This window comes from Scyliorhinus canicula, chromosome 11 (assembly GCF_902713615.1).
Source record: "Scyliorhinus canicula chromosome 11, sScyCan1.1, whole genome shotgun sequence".
Classification (NCBI taxonomy): Eukaryota; Metazoa; Chordata; class Chondrichthyes; order Carcharhiniformes; family Scyliorhinidae; genus Scyliorhinus; species Scyliorhinus canicula.
Window position 1 is genome coordinate 124,197,773 of NC_052156.1, and position 17,564 is coordinate 124,215,336.

Below are 17,564 nucleotides of genomic sequence, written 5' to 3' on the forward strand. Positions count from 1 at the left end.
TCTGATGGGGGTGGTGATTTCTGTTACCCCCCCCCCCCCCCCCCCCCCCCCCCCCCGCCTTACCATGCTTACCTTGTGGATGCACCTCTACACTACGGGGTTCCCCTTTGTCCAGGGGCCACCCAACATGGCCACCAACTGTGTGTACGCCATGTGGGTGAGCCCCTGCACTCCGGAGTTTCCCTTTGCTTGGGGATCCTCCAAAGTGGCAGTTTGCTGTGCCATCGTGTTCCCTGTTGCCATGTGTAGCCTGTTGTCGCAAGCCTAGAGCCCTTCCTCCCCACCTCTTGTCGCTTTGTTCCCTCCATGTTTCTGCACACACCCCCGTCTCTCCCGCCCCTCCCCCATCTGCCTATCCCTCCTTTGGTGATGTTTACCCCCATCACCAGGCACTCTTTCCTTCCTGCGGGAGATGCGCCGTGGGCACCCCCGTCACTCGTACCTCCTGTGGCTCTAGCATTTCCCGCTAGTGTAGTGACCCCCCCCTCCCCCCCTCCCTCCCAGGGTCGGTCTGAGCCTCCCCTTCACCTGCTGTTTTTCTTTCCTTTCCCCTTTTCCTCTTTCTCCCTGTGCCCTGCTGACCTTGCCACCTCCTTGCTGTGCCTTAGTTTTTGGCTTCAGAACGAGGCAATGCAGTCCCTCGCAAATTGTCTTTCAGCCTCTCAGTCTCTCAGGGTGACAGCTTCATCTTTGTTCTGCTGCTGCCTTCTCAACCCGTTCTTTTAGACAAACCCATCTGCGTCTGCAGTGCCATAAAATAGTTCCCCTTGCCCTGTAAGGTTACCCATAGCTTGGCTGGGTAGAGCATCCCAAACCTCCCCCCACTTTTGAACAGGTTTGAACAGAACTTTGCTCTGTTTAATTTGGCCCGGCACTTGGACGGGTCTGTCTCAATGTCCTGGTAGATTCGTATCTGGTGACGCTCCCAGTTGCAGGTTCTCGTCTGCCTGGCCCATCGCAGGATTATTTCCTGGTCTTGGTAACGGTACATCTTCACAATTATTGACCACGGCTGTTCCCCGGCCCTGAGTTTCGGCTGGAGCAAACTGTGAGCCCTGTCTATCTCTGGCGGGCTGGGGAAGCTGTCCTTTCCTACCAGGTTTCCCAGCATCTGGTCCACATAGTCCGTGGGGTTCCTGCCTTCGGTTCTCTCCGGCAGTCCTACTATTCTTAGATGCAGGTGCCTTGACCAGTTCTCTTGATCATCTACCTTTCCCTGGGCCGCCACCAACCTTGATATCTCTGTCCCCAGGCCGACGATCCTTTGCTCTGGTTCCTTAATTGTTCTCCCCTGGACATTTAGTCGCATCTCTGCTTTGTTGAGGGCCACCTGCAAGGCGGCCAATGCCTCCATGACCGCCACCTTGACCACTGCCTGGATTCCGAGTCTTATGTCCACTTTGAGCTTCTTTAGCTCTCTGGTGAGGAACGTCCTCCAGCCGTTCTCCGGCGAGGGGGTGTTCCTTGAACGGCTTGTTGGCCCTTCTCCTTCAGGTGCTGCCAGGGTTTCCTCGCCTCGTGGGTCTGCTGTCTCACTCGCCCGTTTCTCCAGGCTCCTTTTTCCTCGCGTTTCCTTGTAGCCTCTGGTGTAGCTATTGCTCAGCATTTTGGTTTATATTTTGTTTGTAGGTTGAAGAGGGTGATGAGGGGATGCTTTTTTCCTCGGATCTGGCAGGCTGTTTTTGGTTAAAAGTGCCTAAATTCGATTTCCTAGGAGAGCCACCTTCCATGTGTCCATTCAGCACATCCCCGTTACCGGAAGTGGGTGCAAACTAGTACAATTGTTGCTCACTGTCAACTTGATTTTAAACATTTTCTGTGCTACTGCAGTATTTCTCTTTTTATTTTTAGGGATATACTAAGGCTTCTTCAGCTGGGAACCATTGTTATCATGGAGGAACGAACCCGCAGTTGTTTGTTACAAAATCGCTCTGCGCTTGAGCAGGATATCAAGACCTCGTACATTATGGACCACCTAATAAGTGAAGAGGTTCTGAGTCTAGAGGATGAACAGAAGGTTAAAAATCAGGTGGCTGACTATAATCAGGTGTTATTAATGATGTGTTTGGCAGGTTTGCTTATTGACGTGCCCAGGATTTATCTACACTGTTGTGCTAAAGCTCATGTGCAGTCACTGTTTGCTATGCTGTCAGATTGATTTATTCATTCCTTCCTTCCATGATGTTGACACGCAGAAAAAGAATCTTGTCATCATTAATTAGTCAATCCAATAGGTTGTTTTGTTTTTAACACGGTGTTGAATATTAGCACATCACATCTTGTCATTAGTGTGGGGTAGAGGGTGAATTAGTGACATTGTCACTGGACCAGTAATTCAGAGACCCAGGGTAATGCTCAGGGGCCCTGGGTTTGAATCCCACCATGGCAAATAGTGGAATTTTGAATTGAATCAATAAAAATCTGGAATTAAGAATCTAATGTCTGTCATAAAAACCCATGTGATTCACTAATATCCTTTCATATACTTTCTGGTTCACGACTTTCCTTCCTTTAGAAAACCTCAGTCAAGATTTCTGTTTTTGCCCCCCAGGCTACACAGAAAGAACGGGCTGCTTTACTTCTAAATATAATCCTTGAGAAGGATAATTACGCTGTCATCTCTTTCTACAATGCTTTGCTAAACGAAGGATACAAGGAACTTGCTGCATTACTTCAGGATGGCCTTCCAATTATCTCTACTTCTACAAAAAAAAATTCTATCGATGGTTCGACTGCTTATGGTTAGTATATTTTGAGCGCATCTATATACTTCTATAGTCAAGTATCTTATGTTTGCCTTTTATTATGACACATATACATCACAAGATTGTGGTGCTTAACTAAGCCACTAATTTATCTTCAGTTTGTGCACAATCTAATTTTTTTTGGTGTCGATATGATACAGGAGGACATTTAACACTTAATACCCATACTGACAGGAGACCTCTCTATTTTCTCTTGCCCATGAGTTCAGCTGCTAAATGGAATTGAAGAAATTACAGAGCAGTTGACATTAATGTGATATGCCCTGGGGAATACATTTAACATTATTGCAGTCATTGTGGGTTTAGATTGCAGAATTGCATGGTTCGTCATGCTTTTATTTTATGTGCACAATGAAGATAACATCCTGCTGGGATGCAAGGTGAGACATCTTCTAGAAGGAAGAAAACAGTTTGTTGCTCCACATACAAAAACATACATTTAGTTAGTATATCCAAAAATAGCATTTGTTGTTGAAAATTTAATTGAGACCATGGCCTATTTTATCCACATTTCAGGCATGAGCAAGAAAATGAGAAATTGTTGTGCTGTAATTTTGAGGATGAACAGAAGAGGAGACAAGAGAGGAGAATTAAATAGAGAGGTGGAAAAATTGCTTGCAAAAACAAAGCAGGGGAAAGGTTGAATCAAAGCATGTGTCTGCGTGTCAAAATAATGTTCAATTCTATTTAAAGGCAAATAATGTTGATCAGATGACAAAGTCAGTTGTTTCAGATGGGTTGATAACCTAGCATTATGGGAAATATGCACTTTAAAAGCTTACAATATTAAAGTGTAAAGTATCTTGGTCAGTAGTGCAAGGTAATGAGTCTGACCCCTAGATTGTGACACCCCAGCTATGTGAATTTCAAGTCTTTACCCTCCTGAGGTCTCAGCTACTTGGTGAGTGATTGTTGGCTTCATGAGAATTTGGGATTGTGGAGTGGTAGTGTAATTCCTGAAAGTTGACTGGGAAAAATGTTTAGATGGTTATTCGGAGTTTGAATCTCATTTTTCACAAGCTCATCGTATGCATTTGAAGCTGTCTTAGTTATCGTTCTGTTTGTAGTGTCAGTAAGTTTCCTGCAATATTGTCATGTATATTCAACATGATCCTTAAGGCGTTTTAGTTGATTTCCCTATCATATGTTATGATGTGACAAGTAGAAACTTGAACATCATGGAAAAGGATCTCTCTCCTCTGAGCAATGAGAATCGCAAGACAGAAGATGGCCATTTGGCCCAAAGAGAATGTGCTGGCACATTTAAAGAGCAATGCCACTCCCATTTTCTTGCTCTTTCCACATTTCCCTGTTTTTTCTTCTCCTTCGAGTATTTATCCAATTACCTTTTGAAACCTTCTGTTAAAACCGCTTCCAATGCCCTACCAGGCTTTTCAAATCCTGTCTACTCATGTAAAAATGTTCCCCCTCATGTCTCAAGCTCTTTGACCAATCACTTTACTAGTCATTATAACCTCTGATTATCAGGCAGTCAGTTATTGCAGGTGTTGTCAAAGTTGGGGACGTGACCCGCGTGTGGGCCGCGGAGCCGTCCGTCGCGGCGCTCCTGATCGTACAAATCCGCACGCAACAGCTACAGCTGCCGGCTTTTAATAATGCCGCCTGCAAACGGCCTTCAAAATGGCCACGAACATATTAAAAAAATGCCGCCGCACTGCGCATGCGCAGAGTTTTGTGCATGTGCACCGATGAGCGGGCCGCATACGCAGTGCGGCCGCATTTTTAAAAATCTGGTTGCAGCCTTTTTGAAGGCCGTTCGCAGCCGGCATTGTTAAATACCGGCTGCAAAAAGTTCTGGGAGAATGATGTGATTAGTTGCTTTCTGAATTTTGATGCCGATGAAGTGGAAGTCTCTTACTCCAAGAATGGTGAGTGATCCAACGATGGTTTCAGCGCAGCTGTAACTTCAACCAAGAGATGTCAACTTTTTTAATCTTGATTTTTAAACATACCAAAACAAAGTGCCTGCAGCTTTATCAATTAATTGATTTTTAAGTGCCTTATTTTTTTTACATTTTTAATTGTATGTTTAGGTGAAATGTGGTGAACCTCCAGTTTCTAGAAGGTGAAAACATTTTCAGTTTCTACATTTTTTTCAAGTTAAACTTTATCAAATAACACCCCCCCCCTCCGAACTTGCTGAAAAAAAAGCCGGCTGCTGCAGCTGTTGCCCGCAAAGTGGCGCAATCGGAGACGCAGAAGATTAAAAAAAAAAATTCTATGTAATCTTCCTGTCTGAAGGGAGGCAGAGAGCAGGTCACGGCCCCCCCGAACATTGACGTAATGTGCTTTGGGCGCGATTGAGATTCCTCCATTTTGTCAGCAGCAAACAAGGTAAGAGAAAATGGTGGGCCGCGAAGGTCAGCCGACGTGGGCCGCGAAGGTCGGCCGGTGTTTGTCGCGAAGGTCGGCCGGCGTTTGTCGTGATGGTCGGCCGGCATGGATCGCGAAGGTCGGCCAGCGTGGGTCGCAAGATCATAAGGTCATAATTTTCAACGCGTCAATCAAATCGCCTCTTAACCTTACAAACGCAAAATATTGCAGATGCTGAAAACCTAAAATAAAAATGGAAAGTGCTGGAAATACTCAACAGGTTCGGCGGCATGTGTGGAGAGAGAAACAGTGAACGTACAAGGTCGATGATTTTTCATCAGAACTGGGAAATGTTAGAAATGTAATAGCTTTCAGGCAAATGAGAAAGGGATGATTAAGGCCATGAAATTAGAAACTATTAGTGACAGAAAGCATCAGAAGAGTCTCAAATATAAGCCGGAAGAAACTGGACAAGGGGAGAGAAAATATATAGGATTTGAAGAAATTATTTCAGTGAGACAAGAACAGGCTGGAATGATAGGTCTACCAGAACAATTCTGCTGTGGATGTTGGGAAGGAGATAGAAGCAGGCTGTTGCGGCTGGGGGACAAAAAGGTGGGTGGTCATGGAAAGAAGCTCCAAAGAAAATATCAGTGACTGTCCTGGAAATGAGGTGAATGATCTGATGTTCAGTTGTGGGGTCAGAATCCTGGGAGACCTGGAAGGAGTTGGCATTCAGCCTCTACAAGATAAAGGTTGGTTTGCCAGACAGCAACCACACCACTTTTGTGAGCTCATTTAGGTAGAGTTGGACCTGAGCGAATTAAATGCACAAGATCAGAGGAAGTTAGAGTGAGAGACTGGAGCAGAGAAATTAAGATCGTTAACGTCATACCAGCAGTTCTCAATGAAAATATCTAGAGAGGGTAAGGGAACAGATGGAGGGAAGTCCAGGTGGAGGGAATACTGGAGATGGGTAAAAGAGTCTGCTGTGCAGGGAGAAGATTACTGGCCAAAAAAGTTTGTGTAAAGATGTAGGTGACAGAAGAGCTCAGCATCAGGCCAAGCTTGAATTTCATTAAGGTGAGGGTATCAGGAGATGAAGATCTGAGGGCTTTGTTGAGAACAGGTGGTTCAGGGTCAAACAGGGTGGAGGGTATCATGACTACATGGCAGGGTTATGGGTCAAATGTGGGCAATTGGGACTAACTTGGTAAAAACTGGGCGGCATGGACAAGTTGGGCCAAAGGGTCTGTTTCATGCTAAACCTCTACCACTCTATGACTCTGGCAAGGGGTGAAATTAGAAGATGGAACTGGGTCAAACAGAAGTGAAGAAGAAGGATGCAGATGGACATTGCGTTGCAGCTTGTGATTCTTCACCGCCAAAAGGAAGAAAAATGTTTTTTTGTTAAAACATGGATGCGATAAAAGATGGAATGAAATTGCAGGGCAGGAGATAATGCTGCTGAAGAGAGGTTGAGAGTGTCAATCTGGCGGCACACATTGTGGGATGTTGATTTGGACCTCGGGACGTGGCAAGAACGGTGATTTGTGGAACATTGAATGTCTCGGAGATATCTGTAATCATGGATCCAACACACAAAGAGTGAAATTTCAGTTGGAATTCCCGTGGAATAAGTAGGAACCGGAGACAGTTGCTGAGGAAGGAGATGAGGCATGGAAGCGGGATAGTTACCTGATTAAAAACGAAAAGGAAATGAGAAAGAATTGATGGTGAACAAGGATAAAAAGAGACAAATGGAAATTCAGTCAGAGTGGAGCAGAACTTTCTCAAGATAGGTATTCCTGGAAGGGAAGTATCATGAAACAAAACACTAATATACTGGCACTAAACCAATCTTGAAAACAGCCAATCACCACAACTTCCTTCGCCAGATTTGTAACCATGCTGTTACTTCTCCTTTTACCCCATGCGCTTCCATTTTGTTAACAAAATTATGACATAGTACTGTATCAAACACCTCTTGAAAGACCGTATCCACAACATCAACTGCACCGCTTTCATCCAATCTCGCTATTACCTCATCAAAAACTTAATCAAGTGAGGCAAGTATAATTTATCCTTAAATCCTTGCTGGATTTTCTTTATTAGTCAGTGCTTATCCAGCTGCCGATTATTTTTATATTGTTTCTGACTGACTTGTAGTTGCCAGGTTTATCCTTCTCCTTTTCATAAACAAGGTTGTGTAAAGTTGCATTCCTCCAGTTCCCTGGCACCAGCCCTGTATCTAAGGAGGCTTGTAACATTGTGCCTAGTGTCTCTGAAAGCTCTGCCTTTACTTCCCTTCCTTGTGGAGGTAAGGAAGATCCAGAAATTAATTTCTAATTACTGGACCATCCTCGTCATTCTCTTTAACTTTTTTTATTCCTCTCCCCATCCCCATTTGTCTTGCATATCTGATATACCAATCACAAATGCCACGATAGCTTGTTTGATTAATTACTGAATTGCACAAAGAACTGCTCTAGGCCTTTTGCATAGGTAAATATCTCTCATTAACCATTTAAAATAGTTTCAGTGAATTTTAACCTGTTTCATGTGCAAGATACACGTTCAACATGTAGGGGCAGCACGGTAGCATGGTAGTTAGCATAAATGCTTCACAGCTCCAGGGTCCCAGGTTCGATTCCCGGCTGGGTCACTGTCTGTGCGGAGTCTGCACGTCCTCCCCGTGTGTGCGTGGGTTTCCTCCGGGTGCTCCGGTTTCCTCCCACAGTCCAAAGATGTGCGGGTTAGGTGGATTGGCCATGCTAAATTGCCCGTAGTGTCCTAAAATGTAAGGTTAATGGGGGGTTGTTGGGTTACGGGTATAGGGTGGATACGTGCGTTTGAGTAGGGTGATCATTGCTCGGCACAACATCGAGGGCCGAAGGGCCTGTTCTGTGCTGTACTGTTCTATGTATCTATGTAACAGCACAAAAATTGTGCAACCGTCTCAGTACCTACGTGCTGTGCTGTTGTTTGCCACTGATTCTGAGTAACTAGGAAAAGTTGCGGTGAATTCGATTTCTGTCACAAATTTTCAAGGTTAATACACAAGGTAAGATCACATGGGATTTGGGGTAATTTATTAGCTTGGGCATAAGACTGGCTAATCGACAGAAGACAGAGTTGGGATAAATGGGTCATTTTCTGGTTGGCAAGATGTAACTAGTAGGGTGTCACAGGGTTCGGTCATCGGGGTTCTAACTATTTATAATATATTAATTACATGGATGCAGGGATAAAAGGTACAGTAGCCAAATTTGCAGATAACACTAAAATAGGTGGGATAGTAAATTGCAATGAGGAAATAAGAAATTTACAAATGGATTATGCGAGTGGGCCAAAATCTGGCAGATGGACTTTAACGTGGATAAGCGTGAGGTTGGAAAAATGGAATGGCAACTTATCTAAATGGAGAGAAACTTTTGTGTTTCGGTGCAGAAGGATCTGTGTGTCCTCGTGTATGAATCGCAGAAAACTAGCATGCAAGTAAAGCAGGTAATAAGGAAGGCAAATGGAATTTTGGCCTTTATAGCTAAAGGAATAGTAGGGAAGTGTTGCTACAACTGTACAAGGCAGTGGTGAGAATGCACCTCGAGTACTGGATACAGTTTTGGTTTCCTTCTTTTAGGAGGAATCTTTTAGTTGCATCAGAGGCAGTTCCGAGGAGGTTCACTAGATTGATTCCAGAGAGGAGGCTTTGTCTTATGAAGACAGATTGGGCAGTTTAGGCTTGTATTCTCTCGAGATTAGAAGAATGAGAGGAGAACTAATTGAGATATATAAGATGATAACAGGTATTGGCAAAGATCATATTTTTAGGAAAAGGGTAGCAGATTTAAAGCAGAGATGAGGACAAATTACTTCTCTTAAAGGGTTGTGAATCTGTGCAATTCACTTCCCCAGAGTGTGGTGGATACCAGGACATGGTAAATTTAAGGAGCAAATTTAAGGAGCAAATAGACAGATCTTTAATTAGTAGTGAGTTGAAGGGTTATGGAGAATGGGCAGGAAAGTGGAATAGAAGCAGGGAGGTGATCAGCCATTATCATATTGAACGGAGGAGCAGGCTTGAGGGGCGGAGTTGCCTACTCCTGCTCCTAGTTCTTAGCTTTGTTGCAAAAACATAAGAACATAAGAACAGGCTGGTTTAGCTCACAAGGCTAAATCGCTGGCTTTTAAAGCAGACCAAGCAGGCCAGCAGCACGGTTCGATTCCCGTACCAGCCTCCCCGGACAGGCGCCGGAATGTGGCGACTAGGGGCTTTTCACAGTAACTTCATTGAAGCCTACTCGTGACAATAAGCGATTTTCATTTCATGTCAATGTTCTCCTTTTTTCAGGAAAGACAGAATCTTTTTTCTTTTAATAGGATGATATATCCCCTGTACATTCCAGGAGCAAAGTTTCAAAGTAGCTACTGCCATGGCTTATTCAGCCAAAGAGAGTATGGCACAGTGACACAAAGAAAATGGTTTACCAGCCAAGGATTTTCCTGCCCCACTCGGGCATGTACCAAAACATACGCTCCCCATCTCCATCATACCGGAAGCATCAGTGACACTTTATAAAGTCTTGTTCTAAGACATGAGACTTGCCTGTACGCTTACAGGAACCACTTAACAATTCTTTAACCTCCAAAGCCGAAAGCTCTAAGGGAGTTATCCTCAACAAGTGTGAGGTGCTGCAGGGCTACAAACCTTCCATAATTACACCAAGGCCTCTCCTCAAAAGAGAGGAGATAAAAAATTCCACAAAAAGGACGAGCACTGAAGCCTTTTCTGCATTGCAATTCTTCCTACTGAGACATAACCCACACTCCCAGCAGTGATACAACTCATATTCATCATGATCAGAGCAAATAAGACGTATTATCCATTATAAGCGTATGGATCAAAAGAAAGGAAAACAACGATTCTTCGTGCAGCCTGAATGTCATGCAATCAGCACAGCATATTCACAGAATCATAGAATTTGCAGTGCAGAAGGAGGCCATTCGGACCATCGAGCCCTTGGCAAGAGCACCCTACTTAAGCCCACACCTCCACCCTATCACCGTAACCACATCTAACCCTTTTAGACACTAAGGGCAATTTGAAATGGTCAATTCACCTAACCTGCACATCTTTGGACTGTGGGAGGAAACTGGAGCACCCGGAGGAAACGCATGCAGACACGGGGAGAATGTGCAGACACCACACAGACAGTGACCCAAGCCGGGAATCGAGCCTGGGACCTTGGAGATGTGAAGCAACAGTGCTAATCACTGCTACCGTGCACCCTCAACTTGAAGGAGCCACTCTGTGGAGTAATTATCATTAAAGACAGATAGAAGTCCCTACCATTCTAATGATAAAAGCTCACTGTAGTGCTCAATTGCTAAATCATCCATGTCAGAATGAAAATTGTCAACACAGAATCAGGAAGGAATTATAATGCCAAAAGTCTGGATTAAACAGTGAACTGCAGTCTGTTACTCCAAATGATTGCCTTCCACAGCGTTCACAAAAGCCAAGGCTTTAGCCAGATTGTTGAATGTATTTATAGAGTTATCGGATGTTGCCCTCCGTGTAGCGGGATACAGTAGGACATATTGTGCTCCAATGGCCTTCATGCGTCTTCTAACTTCATCAAAATCCCATTTGTCTCTGATGTATCGCCACCCCGAAATCTTGGGGGGAAAAAAGATGACCTTCACTCCCGCATAGAGCAAGGCCCCATTACGTCCAGCTGCCTCCAATACTCTTTGGCGATCCTTGAAGTTATAAAAACCGATAATTACAGGCCGGGTTGGTTGTCGTTGATTGTCCCTAGGCCTCAGAGACAGGATACGATGTGCCCTTTTAAAAAATTTAATGTGCCCATCTTTCGTTTCTAAATAAAGAAGACATGAGAACTTACCCTCCGCTCCTTCTGGCAAACAGACAATCTTGACATTTTTCCTCCAGCTTCGGATTTCCAGGCCGTCAAGGAATCCTGACATACCATGCAGCTGCTTTTCCAGGGGTTGTAAGCGGGGTTCTGCCGAGGAGGTTGCATTTTTGACAAGTCTTTTACCAGTATTCTGCAGCTCTATATTATGAACTAATATTTTGTGCTAACAGAATGAGTTTCTCGTCGGTTAGCTTAATATTAGCAGTCATCAGTTGTAATGCCTTTGAGAATGCATGTTCACTCACAAAGTTGCCATGTTGAGGAGTGGACTCTACCGTCACTTCCGACTGCTCTTTTTTGTTGACAATTTTCTTAATATTTCTTGGCATTTTGTCACCAATGTTTAGCCAGAAATCTTCCAGGTATGTAATTTGGAGTTCTCACTCCTGGGTGAGTTAAGAAGGGGCTGTGTGAGCACAATAAATGAAAAGATTATAGGCTGAGAAGTGCTGAGCTTACGGAAACACAGCTATTCCTGTGCTCGCATCACATGACCCCCCCATCCCTAATTTCAATTGGCCCACCATTGGAGTCTTTACCGTCAGCTGCCAAGGCCCGTGGCTCTGGAATTCCTTCTGAAACCTCTGTATCTCTCATCTCTTAACTTTTGAACCTACTACCTCTTTTTTTTCATGCTTTTTGGTCACCTAGTGGTCTGGTGTCAAATTTAGCTTTATAATGGTCTTCTGAGATGCTTTGGGGCTCTGAATGTTGATAAATTTGGTATCCTTCTGGGGCCTGAGTTGAGTTTCTGACTCTTGTCCACTCAATTACCGGGACCACCTACTTCCACCTCCATTATGTCATATGTCGCTGTCCTTGCTTCAGCTGATATTTTGCTGAAACCTGTACCCATACCTTTATTGCACCTGAACTTTATTGTTGCTTAGCCAACCTCCCATCTTGCACTCTCCGTAAACTTGAGTTCGTCCAAAAATAACTTGCTCCCAGTCCCGCTCACCCCTATACTTGCTACCCTTTGTTCCTAGTCTGGTTATAACTTTAAAACAAAAATCTCACCCTTGTATTCAAATCCTGCATAGCCACGCCACTTCCTATTCCTGTAAACTTCACTAGTCCTACAACCCTTTAAGATCTCTGTACTCCTCCAGTTCTGGCCTCTTGTACTTTCCTGATGTTCATTGCTTTGCTGGCAATGCCTCCGCTGTATTACCTGCAAGCCCTGGAATTTGCCCAAGTAATTCTCTATGCCGCACAATCTCTCTCTCCTTTTTTAGGATGCTTCTCAATATCCAACTCCTTAACTAAGATTTTGGTTATTACTTGTCCTCTTTAAGTGGCTTAAAATACTAATTGTTACTCAGCTTGTGTGAAAAGGTAAGATCTCTGGGACATCGGGGATGTAATCTACCTTCAGGATATGGAATTATCCAGGAGAAGAAAAAAGCTCTAAAATAACTACATTATAAGTTTTAAGCTGATAATACAAATGTTTTTTCTCGATTCCTATTTGCAGGCAGCGGAATTGAATAATTTGTGTCCCTTTGCAAGTCCTCCTTGCTTTGTTCTGGTGGATCGGGATAGCAAATGCTTCAGTGCTTGTGTGCTCCACAATTGTAGTGTTTTCAATTCTGTTTCCTGCACTACTTGGGTATACTTGGCTTATTACATGGATTGAATAAATGAATAAAAATGTCAGACTATCGAAGGTAGATGATCTAACTTGTGCTATTAAATGTTAAGGCTGCATGTATCACACTCATTCTTTTTGTGTCCTATAGTAGTTTTTCTGGTCTGGATTGTTTTTATCATTCTTTACTGGGAGTTTCTTACCTCCTTGTGCCCATTATGCCTTTGTTGTATGGAGAGCACAGTCAATTGCTTGTCGGGAGTTGTGGGGATGGGGGGCAGAAAGAGAGAAACTTCCTTGTACATTGTCACGTAGCTGATTACAGATCAGCGTTGTTGGAGATTCAGGTACATCGTAACTGAAATCGAAGAAAGGGGACTGAGTTACCATTTGAAATTAAGGTGGCACCTTGAAGCTGTAGATTTGGGTGACATTACTTTCTTATCATAAATCTCAGCAATAATGCAGAGGAGTGCGTTGGGATTCTCCATACATGGGATAGATGCTTTGCAGCAGGGTCTCATTTGATGCTACTGTGAAAATTGCAAAGTGATCAAGATTCATCCACCACCATTGTATAAATAGTAGTTAAGTGGTTTGCCCCTCTCTAAGAAGATGAGCTGAATGGGGAACGCCTGAACTGGCCTAATGGGAATGGGTATGATTCCTTTCCTAAAAGGCTCATCAGCTTCATTCACAAATATACACAATCCTGAACCAGTTACACTGCCTCCATGTGATGCAGGGCTCTTAGCCAGATTGCATTTGTTGATTTTGGTCCATAAAGTTCATCAGAGTTTAGTAGGGCAATTAAGCGACTTTCTATCCAGTAGCACAGGACATCACACAGCTATTTCATATCCCAGTCGGATTTTTCATTCAAATTCACACTCTTTATTGCAGCTTCTCTTATTGGCCCGGAATTTGAGATGAGAATAATGGGGAAGCTATCAATGCTGACTGTTATAATGAAGGAAATTTGACAGCACTTTGTGGTGTGTACACGTGCACAGTTAAATGCAGAAATCAGAGGTTGATTTCAGAGACACCCTGCTACTCCACAGGTGCACTTTTGCAGTCCCCCTGTGGATGGCTCGACATTAAAATGACTGCAAAGGCATGAACCTGCCCACTAATCAGAACTGAAGAAGTGCATTCAAGAATAAGTGAGTTTTTAATGCAGTAATAAATAATAATTATTGATGAGCAATCTCTCTGGCACTGAAAAATGAATGGTACAAGTGGGGAATCTCATTCTTTCAGAGAAAATTAATGTGGCAAATTTCAAAATATAAAAATCGGAAAGATTTTTGTCATCTCTTTCCTCTTTGTTTAATTCCTCTTTTATTTTGTTTTCTATATATCATTTAAATCTCATTTCAATATTTCCTGCTTTTATACTTCCAGATTTAGACTCTGCATCTCCCAGTGAGGAGTCTTCAAACTGGTTGAAGAGCCTCACTGTTTCTTCATTGGTTCATAAAAGCTATAAATCTCCATTGAAACAAGCACCAGATGAGAGGAAATTTCAGCTGACAAGCCCATGAAAAGTCCATGGGCAGCTGTCAGCGAGGCGAACAGTGAGGAGAGTTCCTTTGCTGCTGAGCGCATGTTTAAATGCTTGTGTGTGTAAGCTAGTGCATTGCACCGAGGCCTTTTAAAAACCTTACAACAGTCTCCATGTCTTTTCCACTTGGATGCAAACCAAATCTTTTATCGAAAAACATCCATTTTGAGATTGTTACTTGTGCAAATTTAAAAAGATCAATATATACTTCCAGTTCTTCTGTAACTTGTTCTGTTTACTAGCTGTTCATGTAGGCAAATGAATATCAGCAACTAAGCATGAGAATGAGCTTGACCCTGGCCTTCAGTGATATTTGTATCATCACGTCCGAATCAGAGGTGGGAACATTGACTGTTCCTTTTTCCTTTCCTGCCCCTAGCCCAGGGACTTTGAAGATATTTGGTGTGTTCCCACTGTTATCCTTCTGAAATTAGTTTAATTCTGTACGGAATTCAAGAGTTCAGCCTGGGACCTTGCATTCTGTATGCTTGTGTATGAATCAATGGTGCATTGAGTCATCTAAAGCCTGAGATTCTTTAGATGAAAACTTACACTGAAGCAGAAATGGTTCTGTCAGGTATAATTTTAAATATGCCTTTTCCTTGCCGCTGTTTGAATCTGGTAATCTATTCCACTCTCCCTTCAGTTAATTCTTTTGGTGATTTGCCTTTTATGAACAATGTCAGCACTGTGATTGTGCAACTGTTGCCTATTTTCACAGTCTTTGCCAACATCCGATGACGCAAGGTACAGGTTAAAGCTTTAAGCATGCTGTCCCATTTATGAGGAGAATGTCAGTTGCTGCATTGCTGGATTTTTAAAAAAGTTTCTCCCCATCCTACGATCTGAAGTTGAGTTTCCAGTCCCATATTCGCTTCATTACAAAGAAGTCTACTTCTACTTCTGTGACCATTATGCACCTTTACTTCAGCCTCTCTCCAACTGAAACATTATCCTTCATCTTCTTTAACTTTTGCCCGGGACCCAACTTTACCAACTGGCCATCCTTCGGAATCCATGCCGGCCGACCTTCGTGACCTATGGGGGCTGACCTTCGCGATCCCACCGCCCGAACCTCGCGGTCCACCATTTTTACTTACTGCGACAGGTGAACCAGCTTGGTCCTCATGATCTCCCTTGCTTTGTTATTAAGTGTTACATTTCTAATAATGACTTCAGCTGCTGATTGAGGATCTCACTGCATCCCTTGAAAACAATAGAGGTTTGTCCTTAAACCCGCCATGCTTAATCTTCAAATGTCTTTGTAGTTTTGAGGGTTTTAAACTTTAATTTGCAAGGGCTTCCCTGCATATAACACACATGAACTTTGAATCCTGATTTGCAGTGGCACAATTAATAACCCACACCTCAAGTAATCATCTTTTTGCTGCTTTGTTCCTGTTTTCAGCTTGATGCATTGTTCACCAGAGGCCCTGGAGTTCACACCAGCACTGCTGGCAGTTGCAAAATGGAGGAATCACTCTCACGCACCCAAGACGTGTGATGCCAGTGTGCGGGGCGTGTGACCTGCTCTCTGCCACTGCTCCAGGCAGGAAGACTCCAGCGATTTTTAAAAAAAAAGAGAAAAAACAAATCTCCCGGGACAGCGTGCTGACGTCAGGAGGTGGTGTTCTGTCCTGCTGGGCTCCAGACCTGCACACTGCTGAGGGGTTACGCATACGCGGAACGACCAGCATTCTGAAAGCCGATTGTGGCCGGCATTTTAAAAAGCCGATCGCGCCGTTGAGCACTTGTTCTGCGATCGGGAACGTCACAATGCATGGCCCCTCAATCCTCCCGACACCCTCCCGTGACCCACCCTCGGGTCGCAACCCTGAGTTTGAAAATGACTGCACTAGAGAATTTTTAATTATTTTCTAGCAGTCAGGTTGTTGTATAGAATAAACTCCACAAAATAGAACCTGTTACATATTTATCAATCTTCATATGAGATTCTCTGGACTGGACTACACTTAACGGGAAAATGATCTGTGACAACAGTGGTGGGTTTGATAGAGTTCATTTAATCCAAGTGCATGGCCGATAGCTTTTTGGAGCAAATTGTCAATGTAATATTGTATCTCCCAAGTAGTAGTAGAGGGGAAGAAGTTACGAGTGATAGTGGATGAAAAATAAGTCAAAGAAAATTGGTTTGTGAAGAGGGATAAGAAGTGAGAGAAAAACAGAACAGTACATGATTGAGGTGTATAAAATGATGAGTAGCATAGATAGAGTAGACGGGAAGAAACCTTTCCCCTTGGTGGAGGGATCAATGACCGGTGGCATAAATTTAAGATAAGGGGCAAGAGGTTTAGAGAGGATGTGAGGAAAAACCGTTTCACCCAGAGATGGTCGGAGTCTGGAACCCACTGCCTGAAAGGGTGGTGGAGGCAGAGACACTCATACCATTTATGTATTTGGATGTGCATTTGCGTTGCCAAGGCATATAATGCTATGGGCCATGTGCTGGAAAATGGGATTAGAATACATGGAGGTTGTTTTTGACTGGCACAGACATGATCGACCAAAGGGTCTTTCCTGTGTTGTAGACCTCTATGATTCTACAAGGACAAAGAGTGAAAATGGAAGAGAGAATTGTAACAACATTGAGGACAAATATTTCAATTCTTTTCTCTATTTGTATCAGTGAATAAATATAGTCATCTCCTCTTTCGGTATGACACCTTGCAGCTTTGCTACAAGTTGGCAGCCAAGTCACGGCACTGTGTTATTAGTTGGATTGCCATAAATTCTGCTGCAATTCTTCAGGCCACATTCATTCACAATGTGTGAACAGTCTTATCCAGGTGACAGTCACATGCTGTACTGTTCTTAAAATTCCATTTGTGGAGGAGGTGTAGTGTCATTGCACAGAGAGGATGGTTTTTGAGAGAGGTGGAATCGTGGAGGATCTACTGTCTGATTACTCACCAGACTTTGTGATATTGGTGTCAAGCCGCAGGTTGCACTATTTGTCAACCTCAGCAGGTAGTTCCTAATTCTGTTCATTTCTCATTCACCTTCTCTCTCCAACACCAGTTAGTAAACCAGTGTCTTCAGGGAGAGGGCTGTACACCTTTCAACTCCGTGAATTGGAATGCAATTCTATAGAATATTTACCAAACTTCTGAAAAGTTAGTGACCTGAAGCATTAGCTCTGGTTTTCTTTCCACAGGTTCTGTCAGACCTGCTGAGCATGTCCAGCATTTTCTGTTTATATTGCAAAATTTCACTTTGGTTTCTTGAATGATCCACATTTCTCCCATCATTCAGGCACTTTACTGATTGACCAATTTTTGTCCCTATCGCCAAACAGCCATATAACCGCGCCATTAACTTCAGATATTTAGGTACTAACAATAGAA

At 43.4% G+C, this 17,564-nt stretch overlaps 1 protein-coding gene across 4 annotated transcripts in view; it reads left to right on the top strand.

Moving 5' to 3' along the window:
* apaf1 (apoptotic peptidase activating factor 1) overlaps nucleotides 1-17,564 on the top strand; it is a 272,699-nt gene that overhangs the window by 19,959 nt on the left and 235,176 nt on the right. For all 4 annotated transcript variants that reach the window (XM_038811297.1, XM_038811298.1, XM_038811299.1 and 1 more), the window contains exons 2-3: nucleotides 1,852-2,029; nucleotides 2,552-2,741. In XM_038811297.1, coding sequence (XP_038667225.1) covers nucleotides 1,892-2,029; nucleotides 2,552-2,741 — 328 coding nt within the window. In that variant the 5' untranslated portion in view covers nucleotides 1,852-1,891. The remainder of the gene's footprint in view (nucleotides 1-1,851; nucleotides 2,030-2,551; nucleotides 2,742-17,564) is intronic.